The sequence below is a fragment of the Seriola aureovittata genome, chromosome 23 (genome assembly GCF_021018895.1).
Source record: "Seriola aureovittata isolate HTS-2021-v1 ecotype China chromosome 23, ASM2101889v1, whole genome shotgun sequence".
Classification (NCBI taxonomy): Eukaryota; Metazoa; Chordata; class Actinopteri; order Carangiformes; family Carangidae; genus Seriola; species Seriola aureovittata.
The window spans coordinates 14401765-14425599 of NC_079386.1; the positions used below are offsets into that span (position 1 = coordinate 14401765).

The 23835-nt window shown below is 38.0% G+C and overlaps 3 protein-coding genes across 4 annotated transcripts; all 3 read left to right on the top strand.

The window, feature by feature from the left end:
• The first annotated feature begins 116 nt into the window (after positions 1–116).
• On the top strand, positions 117–7610 carry LOC130164014 (uncharacterized). Its single transcript, XM_056368383.1, has 20 exons — positions 117–411; positions 1127–1199; positions 1289–1354; positions 1434–1478; positions 1703–1759; positions 1841–1906; positions 2187–2246; positions 2341–2400; positions 2659–2718; positions 3144–3215; positions 3362–3424; positions 3535–3612; positions 4399–4458; positions 4669–4734; positions 5091–5162; positions 5704–5781; positions 5950–6003; positions 6119–6160; positions 7388–7447; positions 7527–7610. Exons 2-20 carry the CDS (start codon positions 1128–1130, stop codon positions 7593–7595), a joined length of 1200 nt encoding a protein of 399 aa, XP_056224358.1. The 5' UTR covers positions 117–411; position 1127; the 3' UTR covers positions 7596–7610.
• A 49-nt stretch (positions 7611–7659) lies between these two features.
• Positions 7660–9160, top strand: LOC130164015 (apolipoprotein L6-like). The gene is made up of 3 exons (XM_056368384.1): positions 7660–7708; positions 7886–8300; positions 8483–9160. Exons 2-3 carry the CDS (start codon positions 7917–7919, stop codon positions 8963–8965), a joined length of 867 nt encoding a protein of 288 aa, XP_056224359.1. The 5' UTR covers positions 7660–7708; positions 7886–7916; the 3' UTR covers positions 8966–9160.
• Positions 9161–18166: 9006 nt separating this feature from the next.
• Positions 18167–23149, top strand: LOC130164052 (putative ferric-chelate reductase 1). Of its 2 annotated transcripts, XM_056368442.1 has the most exons (8): positions 18167–18287; positions 19772–20154; positions 20194–20259; positions 20462–20653; positions 20771–20866; positions 21341–21473; positions 21608–21763; positions 22120–23149. In XM_056368442.1, the coding sequence occupies exons 2-8, from the start codon at positions 19774–19776 to the stop codon at positions 22161–22163; spliced, it is 1068 nt and encodes a 355-aa protein (XP_056224417.1). In that variant the 5' UTR covers positions 18167–18287; positions 19772–19773; the 3' UTR covers positions 22164–23149. The 2 variants fall into 2 exon arrangements, with proteins under 2 accessions (XP_056224417.1, XP_056224416.1); XM_056368441.1 differs by having other exon boundaries at positions 18168–18287; positions 19772–20259.
• The last annotated feature ends 686 nt before the right edge of the window (positions 23150–23835 follow it).

The window sequence follows — 23835 nt, forward strand, 5'->3', positions numbered from 1 at the left end:
AAAAAAATAAAACAAATAATTTAAAAAACAATCGAACAAAAGAAGTCGCAGAGCAAAGAAGGCACGCCCCAATACAGGTACCACAGGTGATCTCCCAAAGGGCGGCAGTTTCTTAAACTACTGGGTGTATGTGGAGCACTCGCCCTTTAACGCCCTCTGCCCGTTCATTGTTCGCTTTTTAAACTTTCCCTGAAATCAGAGCAAACAAGTCACATTATACTTCTGTAATCCAACTCTAATGCGGTCCGCCTCAGTTGTCGCCAAACCGGTTTGACGTCTCTGAGTCCTGAAGGGGAAGTGAAGGACTGAGCTGCACAACTTTTAAAAAACTCGTTTACTCTTGTGTTGCTTTGCAACCCGGTGGGTTTTTGTTTTTTTGTTGTCATTTTCTGTTCCTGGCTCGACACTGAGGTAGGCAGCCTGCTCATTTCATTGTGTGGTGCTGGCGTTCGTGTTGTCAAACATTCCTTTGTTGTAGCCGATACAATGTAGCCTGCTGTCCGGCACTAAATTCGACGTTGTTTTGGAGTGAGAACAACACCTGCCAACACAAGCCAAACTACGTTCAAATGTCTTCATATTTAAAGGGTTGTTGCTCTCTGCGAATGTACACTTTGCAGAAAGCGACTTCATAACTTGTTACCCCACTCATTTGAAGACTGGTTTCAATTCGTCTAATTCGTGTTTACTAAAAACTCATTTGTACCTATACATTTTAACTTCTGTCATTAGCTAGCTCCGAGTTCACACTTGGGCAAGGAAAGGGTGGGCGCTAGTGAGTGAGGCGACAAAAAAAGTATCTTATTACTAAAAAAAAAGTGCTGTCTGGTGGATAGTATTTAAACCGATGTTTTCAGTAAAACCTAGGTTTCCACAAAAACATAAAACATAATTAACGACTTGTTTCTCGAGTGCACCATTGCACGTAGTACCTTAAATTGTTACATTTTTGAACGGAGTTTGGTTTGTGGGTTTATCTAGAGAAGTGGTCAACTTTTGACCGCTTTAAAACATTAATGTGCTGAAAAACATACCATTTCCTCTGTGGTTGGCAGTTTATGTGTATTAAAAGACATGTTTTCTTTTCTTCTCACCTCCTGATATTTTAAAACACCGTGTATTTTAGCATGAACATGTTCAAAAGAGATAAAGGTTCTACAGTACAAACTCCAGCAGTCCCCCCAAGACCCAACAAAGAGGTATGTAGACAATGACAGTGGTGAAAGTTAGTGGGATATTTTGTTTATGTGTGTTTGTGCCATTCATTGAGGCCATTATTCATCTATAGGATCTAGACAATCCCATCACACACAGCCTGAACAGGCAGGATGCAGGAATGACAGCATCCTCGCAGGTAAATGTTAACACTGGAATGTAAAAATACAGCCACAAGCCAGTCTCTTCACATTTTTGACTGGTATTATTTGTTGTAGGAAAACAACAATGAAGTTACAAATGAGCTAAACCCAAAGGCCAAGGTGAGAACAAGTCATGACTTTGTAATATCATCTTGACCACTTGACCTTACCTAATTCTTTTGGTTTGCCTCTGACGCATCATGTCAGAGGTTATTTTTACAAATCTTATGTGTGGCAATTTCCCATGGTTCATTAATGGTGTTTATCTGAAATAACTATTTGGACATAGTCAATGAATCTGGTGCATTTTCATCAACTGATGTATATTTTGTCACAAACTTCAGAGGACTGGGGTGATGGGAGTTATGCAGAAGGTCAATCCCTTCAAGTCTACCACACAGGTAAAAATGTTTTTGAGGTTTCAGTAACAGTTTTGAGTTCTTCAAATGAGATCACATGGTTAATGTTGGTGCTTTATTAAGGTCGCCTCCACTGTCAGCAAAGCTCCCTCTTCAGAGTCACTAGAACAGGGAACAAACTCCTCACAGGTGAGAGGAACTCAAATATAACTTATACAGTAATTATTTTTATCACTGATGCGGAAAGACATTTTGCCTACCGTTACCCACAAAGTGCCAAACTCTTGTTTTTCACAGTAAAACCAACACAACGTATCAATATCAAAATATACAGTGTGTGTGTTTATTGAAATCTATCGTCTCCTCAAAAAAGTAAATCAGGAAACCTCTTTATTAAGTTTCGTGCAATAGAAAAATGGGAAACAGAAACGTGCTATTGTAAATTTGTCTTTTGAAACTTGTATTTCAGAACCCTGGTATGCTGAAAGGGGTTATGCAGAAGGTCAACCCATTCAAATCTACCTCCCAGGTAACCACGGCATTGTCTGCAAGTCACAATGGTTATGATGAGATGATCTGCGTGAGACAATGGGGTATCTACTCAGCTGGTTTTTCTTACACAGGTCTCTAAAGCTCCATCTTCAGAGTCTCTGGAACAGGGACAGGTTTCAGACTCTAATCAGGTGGGTAAAAGATTGTGATTTGAGACTTCGATCTCCCTTATCCAGAGTCTTCTACATATATTTAGACTATCTAAAAAGCTTCAGAATCCTCCATGTTCACCAGGTTATTAAACTTAAACCAAACATCTAAGAATTAAGTTGTCACAGGACATCAAAAACACAACAGTAGTGAAAGTAGTTATGTAAACATTTTAATTCTAGATACACCAATATATTTTACCTGGTAGTGCACAGACTGACCTTGTGTTGTTGTTTCAGAATCCCGGTATGTTGAAAGGAGTAATTCAGAAGGTCAATCCCTTCAAGTCTTCCACACAGGTACTGCCTCTGTAAATAATTTTATATGGCAAAGTGTCAGGGAAAACTGATTTAAAGATGTGACTGAAGAGCTAGCCTTTTGATTAGGACTAATGGATAAGTTATTGTGATGCAGTGATTAAGTAAAAAAAAAAAAAAAGATGACATATGTTACCTCACCACTACATTGATTTTCTTAAACTGACTACTTTAATCTCAAAAGGATCAAAAAACACAATTTTCAAAACAATCAGATGTGAGGGGCCTATATCTAGTCTAGTCTAAAAGACCTGCTACTTGTATTTTCTTTGTCCATTGTTCCTTTTTCCCCTGGGATGGAATTTTTCTAAAGAGGCAGCTTTACTTAAAGGAATTAAAGGTCAGAAAATACTGCAAAAAAATTTGATTGTTTTATTTTTTCATCACAACTCCTGTCTTGGCTGTAGGTGCCAAAGAGTGATCCTCAACAGGATTGTGTAGATCCACAAGAGACTGGAAAAGAACTTCAGGCCAAACAGGTATATTCCATCTTCAACTGCAGAATCCACTGATCTAAAAGTCCCACTGACGTTTGTTAATGTGTGGCTTGATCATATGGTATTGGGATTAGTTTAAGATGTCATGCTTAGACTTAAATTGCCCAACTGATGTATTTATTATTTAGAATCCAGGGATGATCGCAGGAATGATGCAGAAAGTGAACCCATTCAAATCCTCACAGCCAAAGGTACCTGCTGTAATAGTGATGACAATGACTTGAAATGAACTAATGAATCGCTCTGTACATCTTCACATTTCTCACTTCGTTTTTTTTTTTCTTGCATGTGATCTTTCCAGGACACACAGCCTCTACACAATGACCTTTCCTCTAGCAGTGGAAGCTTAGCAGACAATGACAACTTGCCAGAGAAACAGGTAAATCTGTACAAGCACTATGTCAAAAAGAATAAGCCAACTGAACATTAAGGAGTCGGGCAAAAGAAAAGTAAGCTGTAACATTATATTCTTGTCTTATACCTGTGATAGATGGCTACCTGTAGCCTTCAGATTAGATTCATGTCTGCACTGATTACATTCAGTAAGACACAGGGCCTTTCTTCAACAGAAAGTGTGAAGGTCTTAAAGAGATAGAGACATTTAAGTTTACCTTCTAAAAAGGTTCAGTCATGTTTTGCATTGCTGATTTGGGAGTCATCATGGGATGTTTAACTTGGTCTAAGGTGTTAATGCCTAGTGACAGATTCAGGGACCTTCAAATAGGAGTGTTTGCTCAATTTATGTGTCTGGCTCTATAAATGATCAGAACAGCATTTTGTAAAATGTCGTACACATGAAATGGTTGTTTTCTCAGTGATCTTTCACCACTGTCATGCTCTCTGCTACCACCAGATGGTGCCAAAGGACAGTGTCCAAACTAAGTCCCTCATTCACCACTCCCTATATGATCGCTATTCTATACTTAGTTTACTCCATAGTGAGCAGACAACTGTGATTTCAGACACTGACTCATCGTCACCATTTCGTGTTATCAGTGTCAGCTGTTGAGTCCTGCAGCAGTGATTTTCACACCAAAAAAAAAATGTTGCATTGTGGGATTGTAAACACATTTGTATTTACCGTTTTCCCACCTCATCTCGTGATGAATACATGTATTCACTTCACCTTTTTCCTGTGTTTGTGTAACTTTTGTATTTATTTTAGAACCCCGGTATGTTCAAAGGGATGATGCAGAAAGTGAACCCCTTCAAGTCTTACACACAGGTACTGTAAAAAGATATAAACTTCTTACCTTTTGTCAATTTAAGATTTTCTAAATGTATATTAAGTCAGCTTAGAAAAGCCTAACTTAAGGGACATAGTTCATAAACAGCTTTGTGAGACATTTCAAATGGATTCACCTTTAGAAAGCTGCTTCTGAAGAGTCGGTATGGTCTATAGTAACTAGTTACCCACTGTTGTGTTGTCATCCAGATGCCAGCAGATGAATGTCAGACAGACTCTGCGGTTCCCACTACAGCCCCCTCGTCCAAGACGCAGGTACAGGTTTAGGTTACAGTGATTTTCGGAAGGAATGGGGATGTTTGTTTCAGTTTTTAATCAGATAAAATGATTTCAGAAATGACCCACACCAGATGCATGGTGTTATTGCATTAATCTTTGATCATATTGATGGAGATTGTTTGTTCATCCAGTGTTCTTAACTACAGTGCCCAGTTTTTAATGGCTAAAAGCTGCCACCAACTAAAGAAGTTTGAGCTGATCACATCTGTTTGAGTAAATAGTTTTTAACTGTTAAGATGTTGGTAACTAAACTTGCTTTCTCTCTTTTTTTTACATTTGAAGACTGAGCTGCTCTTTAGTTTTTCTCCCAACTGTTTCTTATGTCTTATCAGGAAAATCAAGCTATTCATCGTGAGGACTCCTCCAGCTCTGAAAGCTTGGATGATGGCACCATCGAGAGACATGTAAGACGTTAAGTACATCTCCTAACTGTCTTGGATGATTTCTCCCCAATTCCTTAAATGAACCTAGGCAAAAGTTTTTGCGGTAGATCTAATAAACCAAATGTATTATTATTATTATTATTAATATAAGACAGCTATTAACAGTGACTGACTCTTTATTCATTGTGCTTTTGATTTTACTGCTGTACAAAAGGTGAAATGAATACTAATGGTGATACTTGGAGGTAACAACACAAATATGCTGTCTAGCCAGACGAATGCAAGGCATCTGACAAGGTGCGCAATGTCCAAATGTACCACAACAAGCAGCTATTCATTTTGTTCCAGAAAACAGTCAATCAAGCATGTAGTAAATCTTTTCTCCAAGTAATTATAAACCTTCTACACATATATTCTCGTCACTTAATTTGGCTCAGTTTGAAGCCTCACAGATGTGATTGTGACCTTGTCTGATACTTTGTTCCAGGCATTTTTGAACTATGTATGAACCCCACCTTTATGTCAAACTGTAGTAAGAGAACTAACCCTATAATCTCTCCAGTCTATTTGGTATACTGACGGTGACGCCAGCGGTGAGGTGAACAATCAGCCAGTGGAGGCACCAAAGAAAAAAACTATGGTACGTATGTAACGCAGGATGAGGTCAAGTAGTTAATAAAGCATGTGAAATAAAACTGCTACAAAAAGTTATCCACATATACGTTACTACTTTGCAGTTACTGCTCGTTTACTGCAAGGAGATGTAAAGATGTGAGAATAATATTTGTGTTCGTTATTTCTTCTCCAGACTTTCAGAATAAAGAGGATTCTGCCCAGTGCACTGTTTGGATCCGGAACAAAGGTACTTTACCATGTGCTACTGCGTTGAGTGTAAACACATAAATTACATTTTCTGCACTGGAAGAAAGATACTTTTGTGTTTTAGTAATGTTATGTTTGTTATTTATTTTCCACAGGACTCTGCAACAGCATCATCGGACATTCAGACAATACCTCAGGTTGGTATGAAACGCAGCTTTGTGTGTATAACACATTTTGAACACTGAGACCATTCTCTACATTAAGGTATAACAGTGAATTAAAATAATTTAAGTAGAATGAAATGATACGAAATCACCAAAAGAAAAGTAGACACAATATACAGTGTCAGTGCAGTCATAAACAGTGCCAAATTTAATTAAGAAAATAGATTTGAAAGTGACTACAGCTGAGCAGCAGTAGAGTTTTTCCCCACAGTGCAGATTGCATTTGTTGCTCATCAAGAACACACAATCTTGCACGCAGATGTGTTTGCACAATCCTATTATCTAACTAACTAAATAAAACATAGAGCTCCTTAAATAAATAAAGATGACAGGATCATATTTTTTAGAAAAGGGTGTGTGGTTAGAGGATAGCCTTTATTTGCCAATGTCACCTCTCGTCCAGTGAAGTTCTTTCATTGGAATACATTTAAATTAACTCTGGTCTGTGAGTTGTTCCACTTAATTGTGTCCTGTTTAAACCTCACCATCACACGAAGCCTGTGGTTTCTGAGGTGAATTCTCTCGCTGATTTTCCCATATCTATCTTCATTTCCTGTTGGCAGGTGCATCTTCCTATCGCATGACAACACAAGCAAATTAGCAATTAAGTGATCAAATAATTAAGTGCAATAGAAAATTAAATGTACGTCATAATAATCTACCTGCTAAAGCCACTGTAGCCTACATTCGACTTGCTGTAGACAGAAATGTAGGTGCCCTTACCAGAAATTGGTGATTCAGTCTGGAACAGTTTGTGGTTGCAGTTGCCGTATATGCCTCTATGGCCTCTCTGCCAGTAGCCTGTGTGGAGTAGCTTCATACCAGAACTAGATTGTGTATGTCACACCTGGTTCTTGGATGTCCTATTTTTTTTCTCTTTTTAATATTACAAAATGTCAATAGTTAAGTTATTACTATAAATTCTATCCCAATTAGGACAAGCCTGAGGAGCCTGCTGTAGACTAAACATGAGGTATTTCACCCTGGGAGGTGATAAGGAAACCCTTTTTTTATTTTTCTGGAAAAGAAAAAGAAAAGGAAAACACTTTTCCTCCATGTTGTATACAGGATCATTTTGGCCAAGAGCTTAAACTGTTATATGGCAGCAAGGCGGGATTGTCAGACTAATAATTCTCTAACAGCTCATTAGAAATTCAGTCCAACAAATTGTGAACAGTGTGTGGCACGTCTCTGTTGTAGGAGGCCGTTGAAGTTCAGACGCTGCAAATGGCTGAAGGAACAGTCCTGGACCCTCTAGACGTATGCTCATTTTTATGACTTATAACATTTCATCACATGATGCTGCATATACAAAATTATTCCAATTGTTCATTTCCAGGATGAAGAAGGGCTTTTGACGTGGTGGAGAACAGTAGAAGGTATGCTTGATATTGATATAATTTGTTAATTATTGGTGATCCTGTTCGTTGCAGTTGAAACTTTGTAGTTGTAATTGTTTGTTTTCTGTCCGTTAGGATGGGATGAGTGGAATGAGGCAAACCAGAATGACGAAGCTGAAGAGTAAGTAAATATTTAGTGAAGTTATCAGTTTGCTTGTAGAATTATTATTTTCCAAGGCTTTAGTGTAGTATTGGCCAATAACAACAGAAAAAAACTACTTTTTAAGCTGTATCAAAATACTGGACTGGAATGTTAATGTTTCTCTTGTGACATCTTTTCCTTGTTTCCTTGTCTCAGAGTGGTGGAACAAGCAGCTGATCGTGTCTTCATGGCGGCTCGTCTTTTTGTTCGCTTTTTCAACCAGCGCGGCGCCTCACTCCAGCAGCGAATCCTCGAGCTCCTGGCCTTGGCTGATTCAGCCGACAGCTTTCATAAAAAAACGGTCACGGCCAGTGTCGGCGGAGGTCTGGCCAGTGTTGCGGGGTCTGTCACAACTATCACCGGCCTCATTCTGGCACCCTTCACAGCTGGAACCTCCCTCATCGTCACAGCTGTGGGCATTGGTGTAGCTACAGCAGGTGGGGTGGCGTCTGCTTCAGCCAACATCACAGACACAGTCCATTCAAAGACAGACCGAAAGAAGGTGGAGAAGATGATCCAGGACTACCAGGAGGAGATGAACGACATCAAGGAGTGTCTGGAGTTTTTGCAGGTAAGGTTTTCAGCTCGTCAGTCATAATCATAACAATTAGCAATTAGAGTGAATGATCTGTGTACTTAGGCAGCTATGCTAAAGAATTAACAACCACAAACTAAAACCTAGCTGCAGTTTTGATTGAAAAAATGGGAATTCAACCCTGATGTAAAATCTTCCATCCTTTATCTACCTGACAGGAAGGGATGGAGACACTGGAGGAGTGGAACTTTGAGAAGTACGCTGAAAGCATCTCAAAGAAGCACCTTAACCAGAACGTCAAACATGTAATGAAGGAGGGCGGCCGGGCCGGCAAGGCTTTAGTGATCAACACAGAGAGCCTGATTAATACCGTTCAGGTCCTGAGTGTTGCGGGTGGAGCCGCTAAAGCCGCCCAGGTGATGAGCATCACCACTGGCGTTATGTCGGGTCTCTTCCTGGCTCTGGATGTCTTTTTCCTGGCGAAGGACTCCATGGAGCTGAGGAAGGGCGCCAAGACAGAGTTTGCCGCTAAAATCCGAGAAGTGTGCAAGGACCTGCAGGACGGGCTGCTGGAGCTGAACCGCATCAAGGAACAGCTGCAGAAAACCATGGACGGGATAGAGGTGGAGGTAGAGGAGGAGGGAGAGGACGAAGAGCAGTGGAAGTCTGATCTGAAGAAACTTGTGGAGCTTGAAGAATGAAGGAACAGTGATTTAAGAATAGAATTAAGAATGAAGTAATATATTTTAAATATTTATATTATTTAAAGTAGTAATTTTAATTATGTATTAAACCAGAAGTTACTGTATTGTCATTTATTTAATCTTAGTTTCTTTCTAATAAAAGTATTTCCTGCTAATTTTTGTCCCTTCTGTATCACACTACTTGCCCCTGTTGTGAAAGGTAGGAACTCAATAGATCAACAAAAGGAAGCAAATGATTCAGAGGCAGGTGACACGTGATCATCTTGTGCTCAGGGAGTGATGCATGCATGAAAGGCAACAAAGTTGAAAGACAACCTCGCATGTCCGGCTCTCAAAGCCCTTTTTCATGAATTCCTCTGTTTATCACATTTCGGTCATCCACCATTTCACCTTAGGTTAATTACATACACACTGTTATTAAACTTGGAACCTAGCCAATAAAAAGCAAGCACCTCTATGAAAAGGAAATAGGGACACAACCAAAACACTTTTTTAAGCAAGTCTTCATGTGTTTCTTCTGTAAGAGGAAGTCCCTAAAGAGAATCATTCGACTGAAGTGGAGGCCAAAAAAAAAAAACGAAAGTTGAGCAACAAAAGATAGGATGACTTGCTGTTTTAGCCAAGCAGCAACCTCCAAGGCTAAAAAGATTAGGCCAGCACGAACGTACGAAAAACTGCAGCTCTCCGAATGGCCGTTTGAGGCTGGCTCCAAAAGCAAGTCAATCCCCATAGACTCCCCATGTTAAAATGCCCAACTTTACAGCAGAAATAAACAGTTTTGGTCTCTATAGCTAATTCCTATTTCCTCCATGACAACTGTTCAGGGTGTGAATTTCTATACAACTTACCCATTTAAATTTTATTAAGGCTACAGGTTCTGTCAACTGCAGTGGAGTGACTGAAAAGTTTGAAGAAGTACTTTTGTACTTTGAAGTCTTTAAAGTACTTTTGAAAAGAAGAAGTTTAGAGATGGATCAAGGTGAGATAAGGTTGGTGTAGATGATGCCAGATGTAAGAGATAAAATAACAATATATAGGATTATGGGTCCTGAAACTGGCCTGAGATCTTAGGAAAGTTTAGCTGGTGGAGGGTCATGGTGACAGGTAACACAGAAAGTAGGCAGCTACAACTTAAGACAATGATTCCAATGATTTTAACAAATTCAAAATTTGTTAAAAACAGAGACAACTGGTGCTTCAGAAATAGCTCAAACTCAAGCTGCTGGCCGCAATACAGATACTTATACACTTCATCTGACAGTGACCTTAACAAATTAACTATTGAACCCAAAACTATGTATGTAACATAGATGCACTATTGTTAAAAAATCATGTTCTGTGCCATTACAACACTTGAATGAGCTTATATCTTCCCTCAATAGCAACTGCACAATTCAACCTTTTTAAGCAGACTAGTCATAAACAAGAATGAGTGGTTAAACATGTTTGTAATAATAGCCACAGGATGAGTTTATCTATAAAAAACAGACTGCTATCAGATTTGTGTTTAATGACCTGTGTTCTTTTCTGCATTTTGTTATGCATCTCCCTTTGTTGGATTGATGATTGTGTGTTTATGTCTACTTGCTACAACACAATGTTGACTTTGGTCATATTTTGGCTGTTGTGTAAAGTTTGAGTTGAGTCACTCAGCCTTATCAGAGAAATTATCAAATCTCTCATGTCCATTCACTACATCAACCATTTTACATCACAGGTGTTTGTGTTCCCAAAACTTGGGCTATGAAAAGCATGTGTGACTTCATGGCCTTCACGCTTCTTTAACCATGTCGCACTACGACTAATAAAAGAACATTAATGCGGGAAGAACTTTTTTCCAGCAATGACAACAGTACAGCTTGATGGATATTAACTTTATGTAAATGGCTGAATAATATGTACTGACTGCAACAGAATTCCTTCCAAGAGAGCAAGATTGAAATGTGAAGCTTAAAAAGGACTGTTACATATTTCCAGATGAGCTGCTGTATAAACAGATAATGAATAATTATATAGTAAAGTAAAGATGTATTGATATAACATATGTCTTCACAGGAGAAGTTGTAATTGCTTTAATTAACACTTAAAATGTCCTTATGTCTGCTGAGTTATGAAACGTTTATTAACTGTTTATATAATGCTAATGATGATAAATGGCTACCTTCATGACTCATTACATACAGTAAACTAGAATTACCGCCTCATGGTTGTATGCCTCCGCCACTCAGACTGGTTTCAGTTTCAGCCCATTTCTGCATAATCTGCACAATGTCAAAAATGGTCAGAATTCAACATATCCTTACCGGTTATTTAAGACACTAATCATACTTCCTTCACTTCCAAAACCCTACAACACACATTTCTCTAGATGTTTCCCCTAATGTGACGCAACGTGAAGCGTATCTGCCAATTTACAGGAAACAGGTAACGTGCGGACAGTAATGAGTCTGACGCAGGAAGAATCTATGCTGCCAAACCTGTTTATCACCAATATATTCTTTCTTTTCTATAACTTTTGTTCTTTGAGGAAACTAGGTTGAGTCTTCCAATAAAACATAATTTTCTTTTTCTTATTCATTTGAATTACTTTTTTTTTTTAAATCTAATTTACACCATCTGTATTCGTAACTGCGGTTTTCAATCTGTTATTTTATGTGTAGCATTTTGCAACTTTAAATAAACGTCATTAGTAGTAATAGTAGTCGAGATTTATTTTTGGATTGGGATCCCACCACCATTTCAATTTACCATTAACACTAGATAACAGAGGCAGTAGTGTTATACTGTATATATAATGTTTAAGTGTTGGTGATGGCATTATTCGCATTAACTTTAACTGCAGATTCACATCTGTAGTGGAACCAGTGGTATTAGTTGCAGGAGCAGCTGGTTTCATCATAATAGTATTAGCAGAGCTGCAATAAGAGCAGCAGGAGTTCAACAGCTGAACAAGAGGAAGGTGAAAAACCAGAAAGAAGCAGAACAGAAGAATTCCTGAGCACACCTAAAGTCTTCAAAACTGACTTGAAGAGTGAAACCCTTAAGCCAAACTGTTTGTTCAAGACAAACTGCTGTAACATTTGCATCCAAAACCAGATAGTTACCCTGATGGATGGAAGAATAAAAGATAACAGAAGATCAGATGAAACCTAACTACCACTTCATACCGCAAATGGTGAAGTTGAAAACTAATAAATAAATGTAGTTTTAGTAAAAAGTACTTTTTACAGATAAATGTATTCTTGTTTTAAGTAATGAACAGCAGAGTAAAGCAGTGTGCACTAAGTTTAAGTAACTTGCCATTCAGAGAGAAAAAGGACCGTTGAGTTCACTCATGTTTTAAAGTCATTTTAGAACATTTCAGATACAGACAAAAGCTTAAGTCAATTCCGTTAACGCTCTTAACTGTTAATGACTACCATAAAGATTTAGCCAGGTCTTTTGTCCTCACATTTGATGGCGACTTCTCTCAAGCCTTGCTGCTCTTAAGTAAACACCTCTCTGGTCCTTGACAACACGGATGTGCTGGAACAATTTATTTACCCTTCACAAAAGTCAACAAGTGCTGTGTGACATGGGCTTTAGAAAAAAAAAGAGAAGTCTGCATGGAGGAACTAATGTTTAGCACCACGCTCCGCTGGCAGGTTAATAAGTACACCTAGCTAAAAACCAATGCAGTGTAACACTACAGTCCTGTTATAACTAACCCTTCATGAAGATTACAACGTTCAGTTCGTGTGTTAATTCAACATTATGATCATTTTGGAGGCTGCAGTTTGTGGTGCCATTGACCTGCACATCATACAGAAAGGTCTTTCAGTTATATTGTACATCACACCTGGACGTCTAACATCTGTATAATGTCTTTTTTTTTTTTTTGTCTTTTCCTTGTACTCCATTTATATCAATGAGAGTTGGCTAAATAATAGAAACACTTTTTCGTATAATGCAATTCATCAGCAGCACAAACTACATCGTCCAAAACGATCAGCTGAATCAACACCTCTCTAAAACTGCTTCAATAAAATGTTTTACATAATTTGTTCCCATTGACCTGACAGCTTTGTGTAGTTTTTTTTTTTTTTGTGTGGTTTCCCATTTGTTTGCATCAATGAATAAATTCTGAAACACATGTGGGTAGATCTGGCTTACAGATGCCATTAATGACGCTGACAGGTTCGCCAAGACCGGAAATGGAAGTTATGCTATACTCTCAGGGCAACTGAGAGACAAAGTGAGATAAAACAGAAAGAGAAACACTAGAAGATGCCGTAAATCTGCTGTTACTTTTCAGTTCCTGCACGGAAACTCAGCAGAATGTTGCAGAGCTGGATTTTTGTGGACTAATTTTTCCTGAAACCAGCCTTGAGCAAACAAGATAGCACTGACAACACAATCAGGAAGTACTGCGATGTAGAGCAATCTGTCACACGTCACAAATATCTGACGTTTATTAAATACCTGTTCAGAGCAGCAGGTGTAACAACTTCATCAATAAACTGGTATTTTACATATTACATGCAAGTAATGAGTAACAACGAAAGTTAAAGCTGCATGAACATAATGATGTTCATAAACAACTCCTCTGCTTTTCCTCATCTCTGGTTCCCAGCAGGAGGTGCTTTATGATGAGCAGCAAAAGTGGCCTGAACAGAAAGTAAGAACAAGGTGGCAGTGAGGGCAACTACAGAAACTTTCAACAACACAAGGTACAATAGATTTTATACCAATGGCCAAACAAGCTAGTTTCATTAACCATCTGGTGCACGCTGATGATCTCATCGTCCTGTCTCCTTAAAGTGCAGCGACTGCTCAGAGTATGCTCAAGCTGCGGTGCACAGTATCACATTAAGTTTATCTCTAAAAAGAGTGCTATCATGATTATTAAAAGTAGAAGAAAATTGTTCATCACTCTTAATGGCAGACCAAGTGCTAAAGGTAGTAAGTAAGTAAGGTACTTCTGTCACATCATCAGGGATGATTGGTGTGATGACGACACTGTGGTGCAGTTACACGAAAACAAAAATGTAAAAGCTTTAGCTGGTATTTAATGACGCACTCAGAGTCCTGCTCAAGCTTCCAAGATGGACAAGTGCGATTACATTGTGACTAGTAATTTTCCCACCTGTCACGCTGTGTTGAGGAGTTTTTACTACTTAGACTGACTGATTGTATCTTCATCAGTACTAAGCGCCGACTCTGTAACCAAGATTTTCAAGAAGTAAAAGTTTAATACTGCACCAAATGTTCTGACTAATGTTGTTTGTTGCATTACAGTGTTTTTATTTTGCCTCAGAATCAATGGGATATAAACACACATCAAGTAAACAGCTAAAATGAAAGTATAGTTTGTAAACTGCAGCCAATGCGTATAATAATTTAACAATATCTGTGAAAACAATCTTATAATTGCCAGTGAAATGAAACTGTCTTCAACCTGTGTCTCTTACAAATCAAATTTTTTGACTTGTTTGGATTTTTAAGAAATAAGTGCAGATATCTTGAAACAAAACAGGACATGGAAAATGAAAAAAAAAACTTGTTTTAATGATCTCCCCACTTGGTAACTTCTTTTTAAAACCATATTAATGCAATTGGTCAAAAGAAAACATCAAACAAAATGAAAATCATTGTTACATAAACTTGGCAGCACAAAAGTTTCAGTTAAACCTGTTATAATACGTCATGCCCAACCCTAGTGCGGTATGGCCATGATGGGAGTAATGAAATAGTCAAGTTTGAATAGTCTATAGTGTTTAAAGATTAGATTAGATTAAAATTAAAAATTTTCTGAATCTTTCTACTACGAGGAATATTTAACCCCTGACCTTCAATTTAAAAGTAACCCTAACACTACATATGTGTGTTCTGGATTTCTTTTAGTTTCACATTTATTTATTTTTTTCGGTTTTTGTGTGACTAATTAAAGTTCTTAGATTGTATCCCACACCCTCTTGCATTTTTTTACCTTCATACTCATCTGCCTTGAGTTACTATAGCCTTTCTGTCACCTCCAACCAGTCTGACCTCTCTTATCAGCAAGGTATTTCCGTTCACAGAACTGCTGCTCACTGGATGCTTTTTGGTTTTCTGAGTAAACTAGAGACTCGTGTGTGTATGTGCAGTTTCACAAAATACTCAAACCAATGACAATCCTGCTACAATCAAAGCCACTGTGGTTGGATATGAACATTAACTGAAGCTCCGGACCTGCATCTCCATGATTACATGCATTTCACTGCTACCACATGATTGGTTAATTGGATAATTGTATGAATAGGCAGGTGTACAAGTGTTACTAACAAAGTGCTTGGAGTGTATGTACTACTTGAAGGGCGTACCACCATTGGTCACACACTGCAGCAGTACTGTTTGGGTAGAAGGAGTAGGTAAATATTTGGTATGTGCTATTTGCATTTAGTGTTAGACTTGTGGATGTAAGTAATCACATCGTAAACAGACAGCTTGTGTCTTCATCAATTCAGTCTCAGCAAAGTGCTACAATCTACCTAATGTCCCTCACAGGTTGTAGAGGGAAACGGAGAGAATCTGCACTGAAGGTCGTCTACGCACACATTGCCTGGTTGGGGATAGTTAGTATAATTATTATTTTTATTACTGATTGAAAAAACATGGAGCAGTAGAAGGAGAATCATCAAAAGAAATGGGGCCATACAAACAATGCTGTATACGTGCATAGGAAGAGGCAGCGTTAGTACTGCATGAATTCTGGTGCTGAACTTTAATTCCACCTTAAGGCAACCTAATGAGCTGATCTCCATCAAGTGAGATGAGAGAAATGGAGGTTATATTATACTCTTTGGTACAGTGTTGATGTGAATGGACCCTTTAGGAACAGATTCATCCCTGAGAGCATCCTCTTGCCAGCAGCCAGTTCAATGACGTTTCGTTTCTTCACTACAGAAGCTAGAAATAATTGACTCTGACCGTAAATTACTTTAATGAGCCATCAGCTGACACACCTGTTGTTCTTAACACCTCTACCACGTGCATTATGATGGCTTAAACAACACCATGCAGCACAAAACAACACCTTAACAACAAGTTTAAAGTGATCTGTTCCTTTTTTTAAATTTGCAGTTTTCTGCTTTGGAAACTGGCAAAAATAAAATAAATAATTAACAGGTGAGCCACAGGAATTAAATTTCTATGGGTAACACAAATTTCTACCTTTATCAAATCAGCCTAAAATCAGATGACTAAGAAATCATAACATAAAGTTAATTTTAAAAATCCATATATAGCACTGACTCACTTTCTGATACACCACATGAATATGAGCTAAAACAAACCAAGACTGGTTTCATAAGAACAGAAAACTTCAGCTACCATGCCAACCAAACAGGTTTAACACAGCAAGGCCATGACTGAGACTTTCATGTAACACTGTGACTCAGTCTGTGCCATTGTTTATTCTTGAATCATATTTCCAAACATTCTTTTCCTCAATGAAACTTCCACTACATATTCATTACCATCAAGCAATATAATGTAATTACTCACTGTTTTATGTTATTTCATGTTGCACTTATATTCTAGTGTTTATCACTAACAGGCTGTTATCATCAGGGATTTTCCAAAGTGCAGGAGGTTGGGCAATATGTTAAACCAGGAACACTAAATACTTAAAATTTAAACACACCTGATTTTCTAAACTTTGTTGGAAAAAACTGGGGATAATCAAATACAAAAGTAACCTCATCAGTTGAAGCAAAATATGGAGAAAAAAAAATGTTGATTTTCTACTAAAAGAATGAGGCTCACAGAAAAGCCCTGTGGCAGAAAACAGTTTAAAAGATGGAAGTTAAGCAGCTTTAAGGGTGGTGGCTTATTCTGCAGCCAAAGGACATACGTTTTCACAGTTTCTACTGTACAATTACCAACATTAGGATTGCGTACTTAAATAAAAATCACAGGTTATGCCAGTATATGTTTCCTTTGCCTGGAGGTTAACAAGTCATTACACAATTTACACTTGCAGGCTGCACAGGATGCATAGTTGAGGTGAATGCTTTCTATGAAGAGAAAACATTCTTCAACTTAGGATCATGACAGCAAATTTAATTTGATTGTCTATTTTAACTTTAAAAGGTGCTTCATTTCATTTATTATTGGTTTGTGACAGTAGGAGCTCTTTTGTTTGTTTGTTTCTTTCAGAGTTCTTTAATAAAATATCATTTTACCAAGATCCTCTCCTGTGATCACAGTTGTGTACAATCTGCAGTGCTACCTGAATAACTACCACTGTCCATGATCATAGATTGATATTTCAGAGCTGCCTGGACTTGCCTGCTCATTAATTAGGGGGTAAATGTTCATAAGAAACCACAGAACACAATGGAGATATAGACGCAAACAAACGAACTTGTACTGCCACTTTCAAACCAGTTCTTGGCATTGTGTTCACCGGTCTCATGACTGGTTTCACAAAGTGACCTGTGCCACTTTTCACATGCATGCACACACACACACAATCGTATGCTTCGCGTTGTGCACGTTGTTACCTCTCACGACAGAAAAGACATCTTTATAAGGCATTTGGCAGATAGGTCATGAATACAGGCACCAATACTTCGAACTAATCACCAATTCTTTCTGTTTTACATATCTAAATGAGCACTCCAAGTCTCTACTACTGCACAAGTCTCCCAGGTGCTGCGACGTTCTGACAATTTCTGTCACTTTGATTGAAACCTCAATCTGTTTTTTGAATGGCCTAAAAAGAGAATTTGAACGTTCACCTCTTGGTCTGGACCAGTCCTATCTGTCCACTCATATTTATGTCGATTACAAAAGTATTGTATGTAATATTTTCACATAGAGTCATTATAAAAACAAAAGTTACACTATTAAATTACTATTACATGAGTTAAGACAACCATCTAGGAAGATAGCAATCACAGTGTTTCCTTATGGGTAAAGGTAAATCATGTTGGTTATGGGCATTGTGAGGCTTCAAGGAAGTAATGCATTTAGAAAAACAAAAACAATTAAGGTCCAATGTGCAGTGACATGGAGAAATTCACGTGTGGTTTCTATGACACATGCCCCTCAAGCCCTTATTCCTAACCCCACCCTCTGGAAACATCATCCATGATGTCATAGTTTTTTGGTCCTGATGCCTCGACTCTCCACACCCCCTTCAGTTTAAATAGTGAGACACAGTGAACAGGTGTCACATCTTAACCTCGGGGGAGGTAAAACACACCTGAGAATAAAACTACACAGGACTGCCCTTCCTTTGGCTGATTAACCCAGTTTCACCTATCTTTTCAACTGAGGACAAGAAGACCTACAGGTAGGCACATTGTTATGTGTATCATTATTATTATTATTATTATGTAACTTTTTCTTCTGTAGAATACCATATGGTATACATGTAATCAATGGAATACATGTTTCTCTTTGAATCCCATTTAGCTTTATTAATTATCATTTGTAATTATTTGTTCTTAAAGCTTTTCTTTTCTATTGACTTCTAAAAGTCAATAATTACATTAAATCTACAAATCATTTTAATGACAATTTCAGTTATTTTAATTTATTATTAACAGCTATTAAAAATTGTATATAATTAAAATCAAAATAAAAGTATTGTTCGTTAAGTAAAGGATAAGAAAAGTATGATTTCATATATAGCTTATGTTAAATTATGATTTGAATCTTTTTCCATTCAAAAAAACCACATTAAGCTAAATTACATGTTAGATGTGATGTGTTCATGTGTTAATGGAAATACATTCCTGTTAAATATTGTTAAAATATTGGTTTACACACTGAACAGTTTTATTAAATAAATCTTCACCTTAATGATATAGGAATAGGAGTTGCTGATATGACCTACAATCTATAAAGGTTTTTTTGTTTGTTTGTTTGTTTTACTAGAACTGCATTATATCATATAATTAAAACATTCTACCTGTTTGCACTCTATTGGCATTTTAAGAGAATATATCTTCAAGAAAGAAAAAAAAATAAATAAAAAAATTGGCTCAAAATAGGTATGAAAATTAGGTATACTATGTGTGTACTACACGTGTTCTATAGGAGGAGTAGCCTGCCCCATAATTAGATAATTAGCAAATGTAATGTGATTCATTCTCAGAGTTAATACAAGCAGCCATGCTGTTGTTTTGAACCAGGAGTGAACTGTATTGCTGAGCAACCTGCAAAAATACTGTTTTTCTGTATTATTATTTCACTTCTGAAATAAAGGTGCCACATCATTAGTGATCCGACATTCCACAAATATACCAGCCAGACTGGGAATTACATTGCACTCATATGAATTTACATCTTTATAAAAAAACAAAACAAAAGCTAATACAACCTTTAACATCTTAACCCATATGAAGAAAGTTACTCAAAACAACTCCAGAACACTCCACCAACCAAATCCTGGTCTCAAGACTACAAAGTTTGAAAAACTTATTGTCACAAATGAACATAAGTAAATAAAGAATATAGGCATTACTTCTTTCACAATAGCAAAGTCCTGGACTAAACTTTTTTTGTAGATTTCTTGCTGGAAATTGATAAGATAAAGTTAGTCAAAATTTCTAACCAACGTGCCTTGTCCACCATAATTCAATAGTAGTTTACAACAGCCTATCACTTATAAATTGTGGTTACTGTGAACTATATTTAGTAAAATATTTCACTTAAATATTTTCTCACCTGATACGATTTCTGTTACCACACACCTATCTGTAGAATTCTATATATCTGCTGAATTGTCTCATTATACTGTTTCACTGAATAATCTTATCCTATCTATTCTAGGCATGGACAAGACACTGCTTTTCACCGTCCTGTTTGTGACGCTGTCCTGCATGTTTATGAACACCTATGCTCAATCAAGCACGACAGCAAGCATGACGACAACTGTAGCACCAACCATGACGGCAACAACAGGAACCATGACAACAACAACAACAACAGGGGGAAACATGACAACAACAACAGGGGGAAACATGACAACAACAACAACAGGGGGAAACATGACAACAACAACAACAGGGGGAAACATGACAACAACAACAACAGGGGGAAACATGACAACAACAGGAGGAAACATGACAACAACAGGAGGAAACATGACAACAACAGCAGTAAACATGACAACAACAGCAGTAAACATGACAACAGCAGCAGTAAACATGACAACAACTGCAGGAAACATGACAACAACTGCAGGAAACATGACAACAACAACTGCAGTGACAACAGCTCCCCCACTGTCTCCTAACACGACAGTGGAACCTCTTCAGGTGAGTGATGTCACAAACACAAAAGCAAAAAAAACAGCATAACGAAATATAAGACAACAAATGGATTTAGGATGGGATTTAAAACTGGGAATGGTTATTCTTGACACTGCACCATAAAGCGTCATTATCCCACCTCTGGTGTTGAACTACTTGAAGGTGCACATTATTCCAACCACTTAAATCTCTCTCATCTTCCTTGCAGACGCCTGTTTCTAGGGCAGAGTGTGGGACCCAACAGCTCTGTGTGGCTGAGCCCTCTGTGTGCGACCCATCCGCTACAGGATCATGTTTTTTCCTTGCTGCCAGACAGCAGAGCGGCTCAAACTTTGACTTCAGCATCTCAGGAGAGTCTGACGGCTACATCGCTGCCACCCTGTCACCTGACAACACAGTGGTATGTCAAGTTCTTGCACTTTCTCAAACATGAAAGTAGCATCAAGTCTAACCATAAGACAATCACACAGTTTGTTTGAAGTCATCTGTCTAAACTGTTTCTGGTTCTGCACCACAGGGAAACAACGACACAACCTACGTCTGTGCAAACAACAATGGTGTTGTCAGATTCTTTAGCACTGTCCTCAACAATGGCCAGCTGGTTTCAACAGAGGTGAGTTCTACCTGCCTCAGAGCAGTGGTGGGGGTAGAGCTGGGTGAGGATCCCACGTTCCCTGTAGTCCTGCATACTTTTTATTCTTTTGTTGGATTTTTCACACACACACGCACAAAAGTAATCTAAAGTCTAAAAATGTAACTATAATGTAAACATTTGTGTAAAATATTGATAGGGACAGCAGTAGTTGCAGCTGATCTGGTTTGGTTATGAAGCCTGTTTTTCTATGTCAGTAGTTATATGTCATTTTCTTTTGGTTCTTCAAGTCAAATACTGATCAGAGACTCAACATTGATTGGTTCAGTCAATATACACAACATGCCACACATGCCCTTTTATGAACCTGCTGCTCAGGCAATATCAAGAAACACACTCATTCACACTCACTGTTTGCATGGTATGTACATATAGATTACAGTAACAGACCATTGAATACTCATTGTCTTCTCATCATCTTTCTTTGCTCTGCAGCTGAGCGTGAACTCTGTGAGGGGCAGGGTCGATGGAAGAAGAATCCAGTGCTCATTTGCTGCCACTCTACCAAGCGCAACAACTAGAACAACAGGTTTCGCAATCTCATTGAGCGATGGACCTTTCAACTCGAGTAAGTTAACATATTAAAAGATACACATTCATACTGCACTTTCAACAGTCAACTTTCACAGAGACTATCACAGATAATGTATTAATATTTAAAAACATGTCAGTGATTTTTCTGTCTTTTGCTTCTTCTCTCAGCATCTGGTGATCTGGGAAGCCCCACCGCCCGATTTAGGAGCCCTGTTGTAGACCTGACAAATGTTAATGCCACCGTCAACAATGAAATTACCACCACTGCCGCCCCCACCACTACCGTTAATCACGGCATCACATTCCACCAATCACTCACGCAGGGTAAGCATAAGAGATAAGGTGGTTTTTGACTGGATGGCCACAGCAGGGGATAGCCCTATAAGTGCAAATGTCCCTGACTGACTGACTGACTGAGTGATCAAGTTACAGCGGTCAGCAACAGAAAAAGAAGAAGAGCTGTATTAAAATACTGTATATGTGAGCACAGATAGTAGGAGAAAAGCAAACAGATGAAGGGCTGAAACACTTCATCCTCAATCACTGACCATACGCAGTCCAGCCACATACTAGATTTTGACCTAGTCTTGTTAAATGTATATCTGAAACGTTGGGTGTCTTCTTTAGAAGAGCAAAGTTTGTACAATGCCTAATAATTGTTCTTCTGTTCTCCCTTACAGCTCTGCTGATCACTGTGGGTGCACTGGGCCTGGCCATGCTATGAGAAAAATGAAACCCCCACGAGTCAAGCCAAGAAAACTATAATTTCCATAACTATAACTACTCAATACAAGCATCTCACAAGGTGTTTGCTATACACAGTACATTCCAGATTATTAGGATCGTGCTGAATTTTGTATCAACTCACTGGGAATGAATGTTGAAGGTGTGATGGGGGTGGTCACTCTTCTACCGCCCTCTGCCTCTTCTCATATCTGTTCAAGAATCTGAAATCAAGAAGGGAATCAATTTTGAAGTTTTGAATTCATTGTTATATGTAATACGTTTTGTTTTGTAACGGTTGGACTGCTGGATTTCTGTCCTACGTGTTACTTAATTGCAAATACACTAACTCTCTGCCCCAGGTGTAAATCAAACTACGATAACAAATGAGAAACACTATTAAAAATTTGAACAGTTAAAGAGTAATCAATCATCAAATCCAAATCAAGTTAACAAGTGGCTTTCAGCAGCAGGTGTTATGGTTTATACAGATTTTGGGTTTGGGGTCTGGTTACCTGTTAGGCCCTCATTACTACTGTCAAAAGCAAAAAAACAAAAACCTCCTGACTTGATAAGTTGATGATGACCAATAAAGCTGTCAAATAGTTTTATGTTTCTTATGACACCCACAGCACAGGCAAAGAAACAATGTTTTTCTTCTGTCCTGTCACTGTCACACAGCAAATGGCAGATGTGTGCTTTTGTGCTTTAATATTATTGTTATTTTTTTATTTTTTATTATTGTGTTACTCTCTTTGGCGTTTATATAAGTACTGTTGATGCTTCAACAATGCTTTTAAAATGAAGCCTTCATTGGCTGATATTTTCCCAAATGTAGGTGTCCAATTTCATATAAAAATGATCCATTGCACACAAAGAATGCTATATATGATACCAAATATTGGTGAAACTAATTTTGCACATTGCATTATGTAACAATTGAGTTTTTATTGAAATGTTTTGAAATAAATATTGTATGCAAACTGATTATACTGATATTGTTGACGGACAGAAACAAACACTACACAGCTCTGTCACTCTGGGCTCCATTTTCTAGGAAGATTCAGTAGTACATTCAGTTGGCAGTTTATTAGGAACACCTAGCTAAAACTAATACAGTCTAATACAATAGTGCAATAAATCCGACCTTCATGAGGGTTATAATGTTCAGTTTGTATTTAAACTGTGTTACAGAGGTGTTAGTTGAACTGTATAATCATTGCGTTTCAACACAAACTATATTAGTTTTAGCTAGGTGTTCCTAATAAACTGACAACTGGGAGTATGTAGCTAATTGGTGGCGGGTGTGGTGTTTTACACAAAATATAGCAAACGTTTGTCATATTAAAGCCCAGCCCGGTTGTTTAAAGAATATAAACTGCTTTTTGTGGCTCAAAATAAGATACTATTAAGCAACGTTGGCTAAGTTAGTAGCCACGTAGCTTCGAGGTAACACATCCAGAAAACACTGTTTTGCTCATTTGCAGGTGAAAAAGACGTTGATAGTAAAACTGGGCTAAATTTTGTTTATACGTCGATGTCGCACATTTGTAAAGGCAGCACTGACCTAAGTGTGTCATTTTCACTTCAGCTAGTTAGCTCCATACATCAGACAGCTGTTCTCACAGGAAAATACAAACAAAATAGTTCATTTGACGACACTTACCGCGGCT